This window comes from Thamnophis elegans, chromosome 10, assembly GCF_009769535.1.
Source record: "Thamnophis elegans isolate rThaEle1 chromosome 10, rThaEle1.pri, whole genome shotgun sequence".
Lineage (NCBI taxonomy): Eukaryota > Metazoa > Chordata > Lepidosauria > Squamata > Colubridae > Thamnophis > Thamnophis elegans.
The window spans coordinates 29,961,970-29,981,434 of NC_045550.1; the positions used below are offsets into that span (position 1 = coordinate 29,961,970).

A 19,465-nucleotide genomic window follows, 5' to 3' on the forward strand; every position below is an offset into this window, starting at 1 on the left:
CTTGTCATTTGTTTTGGAGGTTCTCATCCAGCTGGTGTTTTAATTTTCTTCCTTCTCCTTTTAAAATAATTTCTTCTGAGATATTGCTTGTAATCCAGATATTATATCTACTTTTTTGGAGGCATTGTTAGTTTACATGTTACAAAATTCCTGCACAGAAGGTACATCGGATTAGATATTAATGCATAGCACATAACTATTTTATTATAAATGAGGAATATGAACATTTTACTTTCTGAATAGATGGGGAAGGACAGATCTACAATTTTAAGCACATAGCTAAAACCTAAAGAGATTTTAAAAATATGATTACACATTGATATCTGGAGGAGAAATTTACATTAATTTCTAAAATATAAAACATCTATAGAGCAATTTTATTACATATAAAGTAATCTTAATTTAGAAGCTCAGTTTTCTTTGTTTCTGCTATTTTGGAATTACAGCTATTTTTCTTTTTGCAGATGTGAACAAGAACACAGAATTCATGGTCTAGGATTTGAATTCAACCCTAATTACATAAATACATTCCACTAAAAACTTGAATACTAACTCCTTTTCAAGCATCTGGTGGCACCTTGCCCAATTGACAAATGTTATTAAAAGGCATAAGATTTGGTAAGGTATAGCTCAAAAAACTATATCTTTTAATTAAAAAAAAGTTAGTTGGAAAAGGTGCTACAAGGCTGTTGATTTTTTTGCTACCATGACATGGTTCTCCTGTGTAAATTCACTTCTACAGCCCATCCTGCATTTCTCTTGAATTTTACCCAACTTCTCACACTGGTCTGTAAACAATTTTGAACAATTGCTTTTGATGTCTTTACAATAAAAAAATAAAATCCTCAGAATCAGTTTGGATAACTGTTATCCAAATTCATATCACAGAAATAAAAATAGATTCAGTTGCTCTTGAAATTCAATTGAATTATGCAAAGAATTTTTCTTATCTTTGAAACTAAAAATGCAACAAAATTGCAGTAATGAATAACAAGTGATTTTTTTACTCTATCATTTTGTACAAATGTCATTTTGCTTCTCTAAATCTTATGATTCATGTAACACAATCCCATGTTCAGTCAGTTCTTACCTTACACTGACCCAAGATAAAGGGAAAAAAAAACAGTGTAAAAAGCCAAATTATATATTCAGTAAACTTTACATTATTCCTATAATAAAGCCTTTAATAAGCAAGAATTCTCTACACCTGAAGCTCTTACTCTAAGATATATAGACAAGTGGTATTGTATTTCATTGTTACATCAAAACATGATTTATACTTTTATATTGTAATGTTGGAGCAATCTTTAGAGATACACATCCTTAGCTTGATTTCATCCGTTTGCTAGATCTTCTCCGAAATGTTTCAAATAATTGTCTGCTTATCACTCCTGGATGTTTATTCCTTGTCATAGCCATAGTCATAGTCACTATTAACTATGTCATGGTGACAGTTAAAATATATAGTTATTTAAAATGCATCCAGGGAAAAGATGAAAGAAAGAATCTCCATATCTTAAAGATGATCTTTTAAGCCAGAAATCTTTTCTCTAATACAAACATAAATATTAGTGTGTAACACTAATGCACAATAGTACATCAGTATACTAATTTCATTTTTTACCTCTTCCTATGAATTGATTTTTTGTGGTGGCAATTTCAGACTTCTTTAGGGTTGTAATTTAGACTTGAGTGTAACCTGAGTGATCATCAGTATTTTCTCTCTTACCAATCAATCTGATGCTGTATTTCATAAACTGGAAGTTTATGAAATAACCATGAAACATTTTATCATTTGTGCTATTCCCCTTTTTAAGATGATGAATAAATTATCAGGTGTATTTAGATCTGCATCCTCTGTGTGAATGTATCAAATCAAAGTTGAAATATTAAACATGCAGAACATGATAATACCAAAAACAAATAAATAAATCCATAAATGTAATAGAAATATAGATGAGAGTTAAACTTTATTTATTTACTTTATATTTAGAATAAATCCACTTAATTCAATTTGTTATCAATTTACCTTAACTTCACTTTAGCTTGATGAAGCTAAATCTGCAACCAGGTTTATAACAAGCAATATTGAACTGATAATGTCATCTCATATGTACTTCTTATTAAAACTTCTCAGTTCCCCTCTTTTACAGAACAATTAGCCACAATTTATGTCAGAAAAATGTCCATTTTTAAACTTATACTTATTTCTGTTCTTGATTTTCTTGACTTTCTAAAGAAGAAGAAATTAATGCAGGACATAAATAGGCAAGCCTCAATGTGTTGCATTTCTGGTGTCTTTTGATGTCATTAATACTTAGAAAGAACTTTTGACATACAGCCAACTATAGTCTGAAAAATATGGAGGAAATATATGAAAGATCTGTGGGCAAAAATCAATGCTTTTAATTATTTATAAAATAAATTCAATATTTTACAACAAAAAAGGTCCTTTGAGAAAATATAATTGAATCCCCTCCAGTATTGAAATTGTTACAGTGAGCAACAATATTATTAATCATGATTATATAGAAAGTGTGCACACTGAACTCATGCTTTGAATAACACTTTTGAAGTCATGGTCTGCTCAGTATTCCAACAGTCTTCTCAACACAGCTTCCTATGGTTTTCTAATATGTTCAGAAGCTTAATTTTAAAGAATTAAACATACTCAGCAGGAGAAATGAACCAGTTTATCTACATCTGGGAGCAACGCTGAATCCTTATTAAAGGAATAATGTTTCTGCAGTATTGCCTCTATCTTGTAAGACCTTATCAGCTATCCAGGGACTAAGTAGCTGGCATGTTGATATATTGTGTTCTTAACAGTATGAAATGCTGATTGTCCCTAACATTCTGCAGAATTCCTTTAGCACACCAATTGAGTGTCTCAATCTCCCTCTACAGATGTCCACTGGAATGATTGGTTGTATATCAGCAGACCAGTGAGATTAAAATGAAACAGCTTTGTATTACACAAATGTAGCTTAATGTTTCCTGAATGCTTACACAAGTGATGTGATTGATTAGCACATCCTCTCCTTTGCTCATGTGCTTTTTGAATACATTTTCATACAGTTCATATGGAAACTCAGATATTTTAGAATCCAAGTGTCTTTAATTTGGATGTTAATAAATTTGTGATTTGCTTAAAAAAAAGGTGGATAAACATAATCCAAAATATGATAATAGATTAAGGAATAGAGAGGACGAAAACTTTACTCTCTTAAAATGTGTAATGCAGAATTTCTGTGTTACTTCCCTTGTGGCTGTGAGTTGAAGGCAAACAAAGAAGCAGCTACGGAAATATATCTTAGTAAGAATAAAGAATTTTACAATAATGAATGGAATTATGTGCTACTTCACCATTTGCACAGAAAAATCAGCAACAGGTGATTGCTGGATCAAAACAAGCAAATTACATGTTTTAACTGATTCGTGGTTAATAAAAAAAATAAAAAGTTGGAAGCTAAGCAGTATAAATTTGCATTGGTTGCTCAAACACACAGAAAGAACCTAGAACAGAAGTAAATAACATTTATGAACAGACTGACCTAACAGGCAAGATAGCATGACTGGAACTTCCTATTTTAGCCTTTCCCAAATGGGTGTTCTCCTGATATATACTGTATTTTGAAGTCAACATAGCAAGAATCAAGCTGGTTAAGCATGTGGTAGTAGAGCCTATTTGATTGGTGATTAAATATCAGGCTACAAACTCAGACATTGTGAGTTCCAAGCAAGCCTTAGATACTATGTGTCATACCTATTAGGTGGATTTACAGATAACTTGAAAATGGTACTCAAAGGATACTCACTTGTAGCTTATTTTCTCTTTAAATTATGTATTAAATGAGATTCTATAGGTGCTTGGCCTGATACTCTTCAATATTTTCATCAATGGCTTGGCTGGATCTAGCAGTAATGCTTGTAATAGTCACAGATGATACAAAACTGAAGGGATTAGCTAAAACCAGAGAACAATCATTCTACATTATTCTTTAGTAGTCAGATATGACCTCAAATAATGGACCAGTTTTGGCACCACCATTTAAGAACGATACAAAAAAAAAACCTGGAATAAGTACAGAGAAGACCAACTTGATGAGCAGATCTGGAAACTGTGTTATATGCAGTAGAGAGACCAAGGGAACTGGATAACCTTGAAAACAATACATCTTAGAAGAAATATGACAGCTTTTTGCAAGCACTTAGAGGGCATTGCTAAGAAGAAAGTCAAGACCTACTTTCTATTGTTCTAAAGTACTAAACATCCAGCCACCAACCAACAGCCTTAAGGAAAACAGATTTTGGCCGAACATCAGCAAAAGTAGTTTGACGGTAGAACCAATTAGCAAGGGCAGATAAGGAGTATCTCTTTAGAAGATATTCTTATGTGTAGGCTCACAACAAACTAATAGGGATGGTTTAATCTGAGCAGAGCATTGGACTTGATCTTTCCGGTTTTGTGATCTTATGATTTTATATGCTGGGTTATGACTTCCTTCCACAGCTATCATGGAACTGGCTGAGGATAATGCAAATTGTGGTCTCACACATCTCAAGGTATCTGTTTTGGGGAAGGCTGCACTAGTTGGAGACCATACTGTATGGATTCGAATGATCCTCCTCACTGTTCCTTTGTTTTAGCATAAGAAGCCCTATTGGGCAAGCCCCAGGTCCAGCAGTACTTCTCAACCTCGATAATTTAAAGATGTATAGATTTCAACTTTCAGAATTCCTCAGCCAGCATTCCCTCTGCCTGGGGAATTCTGGGAATTAAAATCCATACAGTTGCTGGGGTTCAGAAACACTGATGCATAGCAATACAATGAATTCTGAATCATGTTTAAACAGGAGTTGAGATAGAAACTGTTATGAGGAAGAGTATATAAGCTTTTACACATGGAATATGATATGTCCACAGGTTTTTTTAAAAAGTATGCTGCAAGGCAGTTTTACCCAGTTCTCACTTTATCATATCTAATATTCAGGAAAGCCACTTTTGGAGACACAATGTCATTTGCTTTGCAAAAAGATTTTGACTCTTCCGTAAGTTGAGAACTTTTGAAAATGCTGCCCCAAGCATTCCCTTGATCTATACAAAGTTAGCATCCTCTGTTAAAAGTGAAAGAGGGTCCTAGACAGAATTTAACAGCACAGACTGCCAAACTTTCTCTCAGATATCTCAGCTATACTTCTGTAATAGTTCATGAAATTCTGCATAATCCTGTAATATGGGAGGTACACTGAAAAAGATTGCTTTGCCTTTTATTTTACATCATTATGAGTAAGAGCTGCTTCAGTCTTAAAGCCACAGACAACAGTGGTGGGCAAAGTCTTTGAGATAACCTACCACAGTTATTGTTTTCATGGAGAACTGAATGCTTTGGTTGGTTAGGAAGGAACTTAATGCCCAGGACCAAGAACAATGAAACCAATTTTCCAGCACAAAATGATTTTATTTAGCTAATTTAAATGTTTATGTTTTTCCCCTTCAGAAGTTTTGGATTTAGACCATAATTCTCTCAATACACTCAACACAAATTATCTTTGTTTTCAAAGATCATGGCTAGGAAAGTCATACAAATGGGAAGGGCAGGGGTTCTTTCACTTTCCTAGTGCAATGAGCACTATAATCTTGAGGATATAGTTAAGTGTTATTCTGAGGATGACTTATTATATTTGTATTAAAACAGTGCTTCTTACAGTGTGTTAACATATTTCTAGATATGTTAAAGCTGTTGGTTCCTTGGAATGTTTATATGATTGTTTCACAGGAAAGTTCACATGTGTTTGTGCATGCACAGGCAACACTTGTGCTGGAATTATGCATGCACCCAGACACATAGCCTACAGTTCCAAAGGATATGACTCCTTTAACTCTTGAAATGTTCTCTTTTAAATGGTAAAGCAATCATGTCCTTTGGAACGGTAGACTATGAGTCTGGGTGCATGCATAACTAATGCATAACTTTATTTAGTAATGCATAACACTAATGCTAACATGCTTTTGAATGCTTTGCATGGACCTATTTTAAATGATTTATTTCAACCTTTTCCAATCTCCTGTCTTATATAGATTTGAGGCTTTCTAGTTAGAGTGATTAAGAGAAATTACCATTCCCAGAAGTCAAAATTGTAAAGTACTTATAAAAATATGAAAAATTTCTTTTACACATGAAAAGTGCCTTCCATTCACATAAGGCTGTTCTACACCATGTGCTCAAACAATCCATGAAATAAAAGCAATCAAAATCAAAGACATTACTTTCCTTTATAAGAATGAGAACTAGTACTAAACCTGCAGTGCAAAATCATAGATTTTGTATGAAAATTTGTTTAAGAACCATAGCAGTTGGTTTTCTTCTGTTCAAAGTCCTTGAGATACAGAACAAGTTTCCAAGTGAATCAGTTTGACTGCAAAACAAAATGGATAGTGGCAGCTTTCTGGTCAAGCTTTCCAGATAATAAGAACCATGGTAATGTAAGGCTTAGTTCAGTGGTGGGATTCAAAAATGTTTAATATCGGTTCTGTGGGCATGGCTTGATGGCTGTGGTGTGGCTTGGTGGCCGTGGCAGGGGAAGGATACTGCAAACTCCCCATTTCCTCCCGATCAGCTGGGACTCGGGAAGCAGAGAATAGATGGGGTGGGGACAGTCAGAGATGGTATTTACCGGTTCTCTGAACTACTCAAAATTTCCACTACCGGTTCTCCAGTATATCACCTCTGCCTTAGTTGTTCACTTAGCATAACATTTATATATAGCATATAGCATTTCACTGAATCCCTATCTTTACAACTGTACAACTGATTTCCTTCAAGCTATTCTAGAAGGAGTGGCAGCAAGTGAATACATATCATAGATTCCATTTCAACATGGCCCTGACCTCTGCTTTTACACAGCCCAATCTCTCTCATTTATTCCAACTATCAACATGACCTGCAATTTTCAAAATGCAAAAGAGCAAAGAATAATCCCAATTTGCTCTAGATAGGTCTTCTTTCCATTTGTTATAGAAATCAAAACTGCAAATCTGAAAATAATAAATAAGTACAAAAAACAGAAGACAAATTTCTACTGAGGTATTGTATATATCACTGCTTTCCCAACTTTTTCCTTTATTACCCAAAACTGCTTATTAGTAAGTCCTTATTTTAATGCCTCTGTTGTGATTGGGCAATAGATTTAATGCCTCTGTTGTGATTGGGCAATAGATACCCAATTTTTGGTAATCTACTCAGGTTTGAGAAATCCTAGTATATATGAACTCATGGGACAAGATCACTTGCATCCAGATTCGGTGTTTCAATTAAAAGTTCTCATACGTTTATGGTTGCAGGCTTGTCTCTACAATATATGATGGGAAGGAACAGTGATTTTCCTGATTCCCAGTGACATAGAAAGAGACCAGTGTTATTTGATTGTAAATGTGTTAACAGCAGCTAAAATTGTATTTGCTAAAAACTGGAAAAATGAGAAAATACCAACGCAGGAGGAAGTTATTCATAAAATAATGGAATATGCTGAAATGAGTAAATTGACATTTGAAATTAGAGAACAAGAAGATAAACAATTTTATAAGATATGGGATTTATTTTACCAATGGTTAGACCCCAAAAAATGGTATTGAAATACGACTGAGAATCTTACAATATCCTTGTATTGAATGACACAGAATATAACATAAAGATGTACTATTTTTGGATGGATTTAGGAGGACTAAATTGTCAAAACCTATCCAGAAATCATTAGCGTTTTTTGGACAATGGTTTCAAACCAAAAATTCTCAGTCAACCAATGTTTGCTTGCCAAGCAATATCTGAATGTTTTACAATATTCTGGTTTCTCTTCAGATCATATACAAATTTCAGCTCTACAACCATTGTGGCTGATGTCTAAACACACACCACTTTCCTCTCTTCACAAAAATAATGGAGAATTAAATGTTAATGTTTCCCCATATTTTAGGATGAGCACTTCTGTTGACTTCAGAACTCCTAATGCTAGCAATGCCATAACTTTTCCATTTGTGGTCCTTTACCTAAATACAGTATGTCCACAGGCTGCTCTGATGGACTCTCTGAAGGTAAATTTAAAAACTCCTCCAGTGAGAGCACAGGCTGTTCCTTCAAATAATTTTTGAGGTGGCATTTGCTGCCATGAACTAGTATTTTTCTGCCCCCTGGATACAACAGTGCTGGCAAAAGAAGATACCAAAGCATCAACACCACTCCTGGATTGTGTAGTCATGTGATCAACTTGCATGTGTACCAGGACTGTTCCTTTGTCTGGAAGACCTCCTAGTATGTTTTGTGCAGGATTTGTTGGAAACACTGCAGATGAACTTCACATGTTGTCTGCACTCTCCAGATGTTTTTTGTCAATGTGACTTTAATGTAACTGTAAGCCTATTTAGCATCCTCTCTCCTCCTCCCCATATGAATCTTCATCAGATTTGCTTTATTCTATGAATAAAGTTTGGGAATTATTTGGTATAACATTTGGAAATATTTGCATGTATTGACCAAAATCTATACAGCCATAGCAATAAAGAGGTAAGCCCAAGATCAGACAGGTTAAAGCCCATCTTTTAAAGAAAGCTCTGCAAAGGGATAAAATATAACCCTCATTGTGGGTTGTGTTGGAATGTTTTCATTTTTAGTGGCCTGAGTTTCTTTCTTAGTAACATTTGTTGTTATTTCCCAATCTAGTTAATTATTTTATTAGTCTTTTAGTTCTTTTACCAAAGAAAGAAATATAAGAGTCCTGCTAGACTGGAGTGGTACATAAGAGCTGAAAGCAAATAAATAAATAATTCTACTCTACAATATAATAATAAGAGAACCAATGCTTCCATTTCAGAAATTATTTTAGTCAATCTATTAATAAATGTAACCAACAGCAAGTGTTCAATTGCGGTTCCACCACAAATGCGCGAATGACAAAAGCGCGCCTGACTAAACCACGGTGACAAAACCGCGCCGACAAAACCGCGCCGACGAATGAGCGCTGAAGTGCGCCGACAGAAGCGTGCTGTAACCCTAACCCTAAACCTAACCCTAAACCTAACCCTAAACCTAACCCTAAACCTAACCCTAAACCTAAACCTAAACCTAAACCTAATCCTAACCCTAACCCTAACCCTAACCCTAAACCTAACCCTAAACCTTACCTTAACTGAAATCGTGCTTCTGTCGGCGCGCTGTTGTCGGTGCACTGTTGTCGGCACGCTTTTGACATCGCGGTTTTAGCGCCGCGGTTTTGTTGGCGTGCTATTGACGTTCACACATTTGTCGGGTCATGTTCAATTGCTCCATATATTGATATATTTGTTTCTCCAAAATAATGCTTTAGGGATGTTCCGAAATTAGGAAGTATTTTGCAATATCATATCTTAGGCGTAATGCTTTGTGCAAGGATGAGGCTAAAGTTGCCAAATAAAAAATGCCTCAAAGTTGTGATGTATTCTCAAATTAGGAAACATCCCTATTTTGTTCAATACAGCATGCCTGTATTCACATCAGCAATCCATCCATCCATCCAGCCAGCCAGCCAGCCAGCCAGCATAACAAAGGGGGGAGAGTAAGATTTCAACCTTGTGCCCCTTCTAATTACATTTCACTTATCTTTGCTAAGACAACTTGGACATTTTTGTCTCCTCCTTGCTGATAGCTTCCCACTATTTGATTCATCTAGAAGATATTTTGTTGCTTTCTTTTAATAACCCATTGTCTTCCCCTAATTTCAGTCATTTAACTTGGTGCTTTCTTTGGCATAGACTTACGCCCCTTGGATCTTCTCTCTGAAGTGGTTCCCCTGAACTGGGTGAAAAGTGGAATACGAATGATCCAAATCCAAGGAGCACGTGGCTTCCAGCTTTCTGCAACAAACCCTCGCTTCCTCAATTTTCCAGCATCACGGATTTTCATTTACTGTGACTTATTCCCAGAGGAATTCTCCATTGTATTTACTATAAAAACTTCCCACAAGCAATTCAGGGTAAGCATGCGGTAGATTTTATCCAAGAGCAGAATTTTTGTTTCTTCAAAATTAAGATTACTGTAGCACTGGTGTATTTGGTTTATAATTCTGGATGTTATAATCTCATTAATTTAGCAAGCTTCACAAAATCTCTCAGGTAGTTAAGGATGTCATAATAAGTGACAAGATCACCTTTAAGCATGTTTCCTTGGATGAAAGTAGACTCAAATGCTTGATAGTACCTGTGTATTATTAACTCAAAATTATGCCGCAGCCTGTAAAATTTAATTTTCAGGGCTTTAGGCAGAGATACACATTAGTCATAGATGACAAGTTATATGTGTTTATTGATTGAACTTGATTTTAAAAAATTGCATCTCTTTGAGAACACAGAACTTGGAGAACATCCTGAGGTTTGAAAGTGATTTTTCTTTTATGGGCTGTGAAACTACAGGAAGCAAAATTAATTAAGGATTAATCCCAAATTAATCTTTATTTATACATGAACCCCAACTGAGTCAATGAGCCTTATATCTAAGTAAACCCTTGGATTTATTTAGGAATAACAGGAGTCACAAAAGAAGGGAAAGCAGAATGCAGTAGATTGTTACTCTAGTTCAGTGTTTCCCAACTGTAACAACTTTAAGAATCCCCCAGGTTGAAGTTGGTGCACACATCTTAAAGTTGTTAAGGTTAAGAATACTGATTTAGTATAATGTAGGTATACTGAGAGACCTGGATCCACATCTGTTCTTGGTTTCGAGTTTGTTGTGATGTTGGATAGTGGTGTTATTTTTAGTCCATCTTGAGGTGAAAATGAAAATGTGAAGAGAAGGCTCATATGATCTAAGTTGAGGGGTTAACAGAATAGGAGAGATATAAATGTATTCATAAATTCAATTTGGAATCTTATTGGCTTCCAAATTGTCTAACTAAAGTAGATTAAGTAAACAAACCGATTTTGTATTGCTATTGTTCTAAAACAAAAAAAATAGAGATAGACCCACTACTGGCTGAATGACTACACTCACCCTGTGCTCACTAAAAACTCTACTTCACCTTGAAAGAAAGAATGGAGTGGAAGGCCACAGGGCTTCGTCCTGATCCTTCCGATGTTCAACATTTTAACAATGACCTGGATTATTATCACATGTTTGGCTGATATATAGCTGACAGAGTGGAGCTAACCCTTTGGAGGAGACACAGAAGATTCAAAAAGCTCTAGACCAACATAAGCAATGGGCTGAAATAAATAGGATTATATTTAACAGGGAGAAATGTACTATTGTACACCTTGGTAGGAAAAAATGAAAGACACAAATATTGCATAGGAGAGAATCTGGCTTTGCAGCAGCACCCATAAAAAGTATCTGGTTCTATTTGACTCCATATTAACCATGAGCCAACAGTACTAAAAACATTTTTTAAAAAAAAAAAAATCAGGTGCATTAACAGGAACATCAAATCTAGACCATGGAAAGTAGTAGTTCCATTCTGCTCTGTCCTTGTTAGATCCACTTGAAATACTGTTAGTTCTGGCCATTCAAGGCCAACACACCTTCCTCCTATTTTCCCCACAACAACCTTGTGAAGTTGGTTGAGCTGAAAGTGACTAACTGGCCAAGGTCACCTAGCTGCCTTTCATGGCTAAGGCAGGATTTGAACTCATATTTTCTTGTTTTCTAGCCTGATGTCTTAACAACTGTCTCTAAACTATTGATAAAATGTCACAGTTGCCTTAACTCTAAAATATTTTTTTTTACTAATGTGTTCAAAACTATAGGAATTTTTGAGGCATCCGATACATCTGGTTGAAACAAATGGTCTATTACATGTTTTAACAGAATGTATTATCATTCATCTATTTGGCAAATTATGTTCTTTTTGCAGTCTTTCAAAAACTTTAGAAGTGCCTTCTGGAGTCTGTGTGTGAATAAACACAATAGTATTGTACTATATTACAAGAGAGACTAATACATACTGATGAAATGATGAAAGAATGTTTATGGAAGAATGAAAAATTTCTAAAGAGGGTTTTAATTCATTTGTAAACATATGTATGCCTTGAAAAGCCAGTTTGTTTTGCCTCGATTGGCTCCTCCTGAACTATCTTTACCCTGGCTTATTAGTCACTTTGTAGTGATAAAAGCAGAGGATACTATATTTACTTACTGTCACAATAGGGTAAAAGTCAATGAATAAATTATATCAGAAGTGTCTTTTAAGGTACTAGAATGATTGCTACATATTTATACACCTGGAAGTATTCATAACAAATGAGCTTTTATTTACTCCAGTCCAGGGATGGTAAGAAATTGATCAGTTATCAGAAATTAAACTTAATGGAGAACAGAATTACCCGTATTTTTCAGAGTATAAGATGCATCTTTTTTCCTCAAAAAAGAGGCTGAAAATCTGGGTGCATCTTATACACTGAATACAGCATTTTTGCCTCCTGAAGCCCCACCCCTTCACCAAAATGGCCATGCATACCCTTATGGAAGCTTTCAGAGAACTCATGGGGGCTGGGGAGGGCAGAAATGAGCAAAAAGCAGGCCATTTTTGCCCCCCCTCCCCGCAACACTCTATAAGCCTCCATAAGGCTATGCATGCAATTTTTTGAACCAAAAACGGCCCCCTTTTTGCTCATTTTTGACCCCCCACCCCCTGGAGCACCCTTCAAGCCCCCCCGGGCTATTCATGCCTTTTTTTGAAAAAAAAATGGGCCCGTTTTCATGAAAAACGGGCCATTTTTGGGAGGTTTGCAGAGTGCAAAAACTTTTTTTTCCTTTTGGAAAGCTCTTTAACTGATGATTGATCAAGTGCTGTGCCAGCAAAAACACCTACCTGTCTACTGTATTTCTCTCTCTCTCTCTCTATTTCTCTCTCTCTCTATCCCTCTACCTACCTACCTACCTACATACATACCTACACACACATACTCTCTCCCTATTCCTTTATCTACCTACCTATCTAGCTAACTACTCTCTATCTCTCACTACCCATCTACTGTATTTTTCTCTAGCCCTCTACCTACCTACCTACCTACACACACTCTCTCTATTTCTCTCTCTCTCTCTCTCTCTATCCCTTTATCTACCTACCTATCTTTTTTTAAAAAAATTTCCTCTTCAAAACCTTTGTGCATCTTACACTCTGGTGCGTCTTATACTCCGAAAAATACGGTAGATTAAACAGTGGAAGGATGTTGTGAGTTTGATTCTGGTGCTGATCATGCTCTCAATAGATCCTCAGCCTTGATCCTATGTATTTTTTAATTATTATAATATATTCCCACATTATCGAGACACTATTTTGTATTATACCAGAAAGTCTCCAGAGAGAGGATATTAAGTGAGGGTACATCAGTGACGTGCAGTCAGAGGAGGCAGGGGAGGCCGAGCCTCACCACTGTCATGAAAAGAAAAAAAGATGTAAAAGGAAAAAGGCAAGAGGTGAGGTCAGGCTGAACTAGTTGCTGCCAGAGTCACCGTGGAGGACTCTGCTTAGTGCTTAACTGTTTAAAAAAGCCTCTACAGGAGGAGGCAGGAGAACGACGTGCTTCATCGAGTCTGACTTTAGGCATTTTATGATCACCTGAGCAGAGTTAAGCAAGGGTTAAAAGCCAAAAAATTCCTGACGTAGATGAGGCACGTCATTCTCCTGCCTCCTCCTGTAGAGGGCACTTTTTTAGAGGCTTTTTTAAACAGTTAAGCAGAGTCATCCATGGTGACTCTGGCAGCAACTAGCTTAGCCTGACCTCAGCTCTTGCCTTTTTCCTTTTACATTTTTTTCTTTTCATGATGACAGGCAAGAGCAGAGTTGAAATCCTCTCTGAAACAGCTGGAAAAGGTACATGTGGGTGGGAGGGAGGGGGAGGAATTAAAACTTCATCCTCCTGGTGCAGGGCTTTGGGCAAAGGCTGGAGGGAAGTGCTCTCCCTCCCCAAGTGTAGTTTGATTGCAGGCAGACCCACGTTGTCTTTTCAAACCTGTAATCAGTGAAGCTGGGCTGGATCCTTCCGGGGCTGGGGGAAAGTGTGTGTGCTCCAGTATGGCTCTTTGACTGGCTTCCTGCCTCCTCCTGTGGTCTACCTGACTCCCTCCAATCCAAATTTGTGTGTGTGTGTGTATGGAGGGAGAGAGGGAGGAAGGAGGGGAACGGGGAAGAAAAAGAAAAAGAAAGAAGGAAACTTATTTTGCAAAGGAGAAAAACAAATGCTGTCGCTTTAAATCGGAACTGAGCATGCCTGGCTGTGGAATTCTGGGGGTTGAAGTCCACAAGTCTAAAAAAAATTGTGTCAGTGCCTCACCAGCCATAAACCTCACTGCACGTCACTGGGGTACATAATGATATGTGTATAAACCTTTGATCATTATAATTATCAGTAGTACATAGGGACACCCCATTTCCTTCTAGGTCAACTAACAAGAAAAGTCAATTCAGGCTCCAATATTCTTCATCCAAATTATGATTTATTAGGAAGATTGATGTGAATAAAAAGGAGTAAAAATGGTCATTATATAGGGCATATGTACAACTGGAATTCCAGTAAATTGCATCAGGGCCTTTCATATGTGCACAGTGTTTAAGAAATGTCACAATAATTGTTACATTTTTTTTAATCCTCTGAGTCAATGCAGCTTTACTGCATTCTAACTATGCCAAAGCTCTTATAAGGAAATATTGTCTTTCCAGACTAACTGATTTCATTAACTATATTTTCAGAGAAATGAATACATCTTCACAGTTTTGGATGAAAACAGTGACACGCTGCAACTAGGACTCCGATATTCACAGAGTAAACTGCACTTTCTCTTCTGGAGCAGAGACCTTTTGAATGGTTGGCAGACACAAATTACTTTTCGGGATGTCTTTTTGGCGGACAACCAGTGGCATACGCTTGTATTGGCAGTATCTCAAGCCTCCTTCTCTCTCACTGTGGACTGCAGCATCCCCATAGATGTGTACGTGAAGCACGTACAATTCAGGGGTAATTTAACCTTAACCACCTCCCCTGAGTTAGGGCTGCAAGGGGTTTGCACACCTCAGCTGGGTGTTCATTTGGTTCATGTTGATTTCTCCAGCAGAGCTATTTTCTCACCTAAGTATCACATGTTCTTCCCCCAAACCCCCCATATATCCCAAAGAAGCATCCCAATCCTTTATCATCTAGAAAATACAGTTGCAAATATGGTAGATAACCAAAGACGTAAGAAATAGGTGTCATAATCCTGTTAGAGTAATCAAGGAGTACACATATCAATTACATTCATAGCAGGAACATTTTTAAGGCAAGGAAAAATCTATATGAATATGTGAGTACTACAGTGATGAATCCCCCCCCCCAAATAATCCTAATCCTTAATACCCTGAATTACAGGCATCATGTTATGTGAAGTGCATTAAGTATACTTAATGTACTTGTCTGGTCATTGTCTGGTCAGCTCAGGATTTTCAAAAAATGGCAAACAAAAAATATTGTAGGGACATTAAAAATATAATATGCCATTGAATAGGAATGGACACTTTTGTAGAATAGTCCTATACAACTGGAAGCCCTCTAAGGAGGAGAAACTTAGTTTGATTGGCAATTAAATGCAGATTTTCTGACAGTTCCCATACACGCATATGAATTACTGTACTAGCTGTGTTATTATCATAGGTTTCTCAATTTTGTGAGTTCAAAAGATAAATATTTAAAGACACAGTGTAAACAAAGTGCATGCAACAATAACAATACCACAAAATGCATTCTATATGAAATTATATATATTTGAACAAGCAAATATAAAAATGAATGCATTATGAACTGCACATTTCATGTGGAAGAATTGCAGAGAGAATCAGAAAGAGAGAAGACTGAACTTAATGCAAGAAAATTAAGTCAAAATGAGTTTTAAATCAGAATGCACTCATTCTGCATTTGATTTCATAGTTAGCATTCATTGATTCACTTAAGCTTCCTTTTTCACTTATTTTAGGATTGCAGATACTGCTTTTCCAACATTCTTGACTATGACAGGAACTCGATTTTATATAGGAAATAGAAGAAGAAGAAAAGGTTTCTTTACAGTAAGTACAACTTATAATGTTCATTGTTCTGAAGAGATTATTCTAGGTACTTAGGTTACCTCTGCTTATTATATTTGGACTGCATTTCCCCCCTATCAATTTATTTTAATTTCATATGTTTTTCTGTCTAAGCTTCTTCAAAAGTTGCTGTTCAATGAGAGTCTATGGAATTGTTAGGTGTTCAAAGTCCCTCTATGAAAATATAGTTCCCAGGATACCATTGGAAATAGAAATCAGGATGAAATCCAGTGCACAAATCAGAGCAGTTCCCATGTAGGGTTCCAACTAGCCGTAATTATCATGTAAAGCTTTTAAAGTCTACCTCACTCCCCATTCTTTGTCTTTCTTTTTCAAGTGTTATGTACAATTCTTGAGGTCCCTTCGCATGCTTTCTTGTATGGATTTTTTATTCAAATAAGCTGATCTTTTCTTCTCCCTACTTCCATATTATCTATAGGTATTTAAATTTATGCAATAACCAACACTGTGTTCAGACACCATAAAACTCTCAGGTTAGACAAAATTCTGCACAAGGTCAAATGAACAGCTCTATTCTTTTCAGAACCGAAACTGTGGTCATATAAGAACACTATAACTTTCCTCCGTGTTTCCAAATAAATTGCAGATACTTCAGACAGAAGGGCTTCTCTTCTATTAGGGATTACTGGTGATTTCCTTTTTGCCTGTTTTTCAGATGAGTCAGCAACAAACCTTCTGAACAGATTTTGCAACAAATAACATAAGTACCTTCTCTGATTAGCAATGGGAGGATGATTGAGCAAAAGATAAACTTATTTCTTATTCTAAACTTATTTGGTCCAAGATAGGCTTGGATTTAGAGGGGATAGTGTAAAAATGGTTAAGTTGGCATTTGCTGATAAGCATACAAAACAATGGGGAGTCACCCAAATACTGAAACATCACTGCAAATATCACTTAAAGCTATCCAAAAGTCAAAGCAATGCAGATTAGAAGGAAACAGAGATATAAAACATGGTGGAACTAGTTTTCCTAAGATATTTTATTATTCCTTTAAAACCTATCAAAGCTTAATAAAATCCCAGGTGGCTCATAAAGTCATAAAATTCAGCTATGGGTGATCTTGATCTCACTATTTCTCACAATTCACCTTATAGACAAAATAGAAGGAGGAAAGTGTATTGGATATGTTCAGATATGTTCAGCAGATTAAAATATGTTTACCTGGTGGTGGAAGGATAATAAGTACCATAAGAATTGCTCTGAAGAGGGGCTAGGCCAGTGGTTCTCAACCTTCCCAATGCCGCGACCCTTTAATACAGTTCCTTATGTTGTGGTGACCCCCAACCATAAAATTGGTGTCTCAATTCCTAAGACCATCGAAAATATGTGTTTTTCTTAGGCATCCCCTGTGAAAGGGTCGTTCAACACCCAAAGGGGTCCTGACCCACAGGTTGAGAGCCACTGGGCTAGGCAAAGACATGTGATGAAATGATAGCTATTTGCATTCCGCTAAAGTAAGCAAGAGATTAATTGGGCCCTTCTTTATAAAAAAGATAGGGCATAATGTGAGAGGACATCAGGGGAAGTGTAAGAATAGAGGAAAAGAGACATCAATATATAGAAAAGAAAAGACACAAATAAAGCAATGCAGAAAGGTAGCATTGTCCTTACCGATTACTATTACCTAAATTAACAGAACAATAACAATAGTTTGTTAACAATAAATGTAACAAACTGGTGCATAATGCTCTAAACTGTAGTGATATACAAAGCAGCTTTGGGATTTGGGTAATAGAATCTTATGAGTTTAAATTACTTTTTACTAGAACTCTGAGAAGAAAGCCAGCTTGGTATAATGCTGTAATGGTGAACCTATGACATGTTTCCTGGCATGCGTGGCATCGGCCATCCCTCTTCTGGGTTTCTGGTGCTCATGCACGCACGTTGATCAGCTAGCCTTTGTGCGTGCGACAGGGCTGGAAACTGGAAGAGCTGGTCTTCCATTTTCCAGTGTGAGCATGCACACTGGCCAGCTGATTGTATCGCATGCATGTGCGCCAGTAACCAGAAGATTAGCTGGCTAGCGTGCATGTGTGTCCCGGAAACAAGAAGTTAATTTCCTGGTGTGTGCCTGCCCCCTGGGCAGCTCCTCTTCAGGATTGTGTCCCAGATGAGCGTGTGTGCCCCAGACGAGCATGTGTATCCCAGACAAGCATGCGTGCCCCAGATAAGCGCATTCACCATCACTGGTATGGTGGTTAAAAGCCAGGGAGTTTTTGAGTTCTTCTCCTGCCTTAGGAATGAGCCTTGAGCCAGTCACTCTCTCTCAGCCCTGAGAAAGAGGCAAGGACTAGCCATTTGTCATGGGGCGGGGAGAGAGAGGGAGGGAGGGAGGGAGGGAGGGAGGGAGGGAGAGAATTCAAATGGGTGGATGAAAGGTAAAAATTAAGGAACAGGGGTCTCTAAGTGTATGCACAATTGGGGAAGGAGATACCCTTCTGTTTTCATTCAATTTTTATTTATTTATTTCAGCAGCCAATTTATTTTTAAAGATGCAAATTATCCTGCAGTGGACTGGATTTTTCTTGTTACGGGAGTCTAAATTGGATATTGTAGTAGTGTCTGTATTAAATTCTACAGCAGAAGAAAACAACTTTGTAAACAACCAAATTCCTCTGCATTTAGAAAACCATATTGTTTTTTTCAAATAATTCCTTGTTGAAAAAATCCCCTTTTCTTCCTAATGCTTTGCAGTTTAGCTCAATGGTCATTTATTTCCTTTTTAAACCATTTTAATTGAAATGTTCTCTATAGTTATCAGATAAAACTTCTGTAAAAATGGGTAGAATGAACAGAATGTGAAAAAAAAAGTAACTGAAGTGATTTATACTGTTTTTATCTTGCCCTGTTAAATGAAAAAATTAATTCAGGCTGTGATTTCAAAAAGCCATCTCAAACTTGAATATACTGAGAATATGCAAATAGATTCACTATGTCCGTTGACTTGTGATCACTAGAAGTGATTGGAAGAAAATATTACAGCAAGGCCAAAATTTGCTGGATGTTTCAGCCGGAAACATAGCACTAGTCCACAGAGAATTACAAAATTAGACCTAAGAGACTAAAATTTTGACAGAATTCTATTGAGAGAAAAATATTAAAATGGTTCAGGTTATATATCGGTAAATTCTTTGATAATTTTCCAGATGAACAAAAATCTTAAAGTAATAGCATTTAGACTTATGTACTGCTTCACAGTGCTTCACAGCTCTCTAAGAGTGGTTTATGGAATCAGCATATTGCCCACAACAATCTGGGTCCTCATTTTACAGACCTCGGAAGAATGGAAGGTTGAGTCAACCTTGAGCGTGACAATCAGTCAGTCAGTAGAATTAGCTAGAAATACTGCATTCTAACCAAT

General features: G+C 36.6%; 1 protein-coding gene across 1 annotated transcript in view; it reads left to right on the forward strand.

Moving 5' to 3' along the window:
- The first annotated feature begins 8,058 nt into the window (after positions 1-8,058).
- The window catches only part of TSPEAR (thrombospondin type laminin G domain and EAR repeats), a 28,759-nt gene continuing 17,352 nt past the window's right edge, over positions 8,059-19,465 (forward strand). The window contains exons 1-4 of the mRNA XM_032225653.1: positions 8,059-8,092; positions 9,785-10,005; positions 14,716-14,954; positions 15,972-16,062. Of these exons, the coding sequence (XP_032081544.1) occupies positions 8,059-8,092; positions 9,785-10,005; positions 14,716-14,954; positions 15,972-16,062 (585 nt within the window). The remainder of the gene's footprint in view (positions 8,093-9,784; positions 10,006-14,715; positions 14,955-15,971; positions 16,063-19,465) is intronic.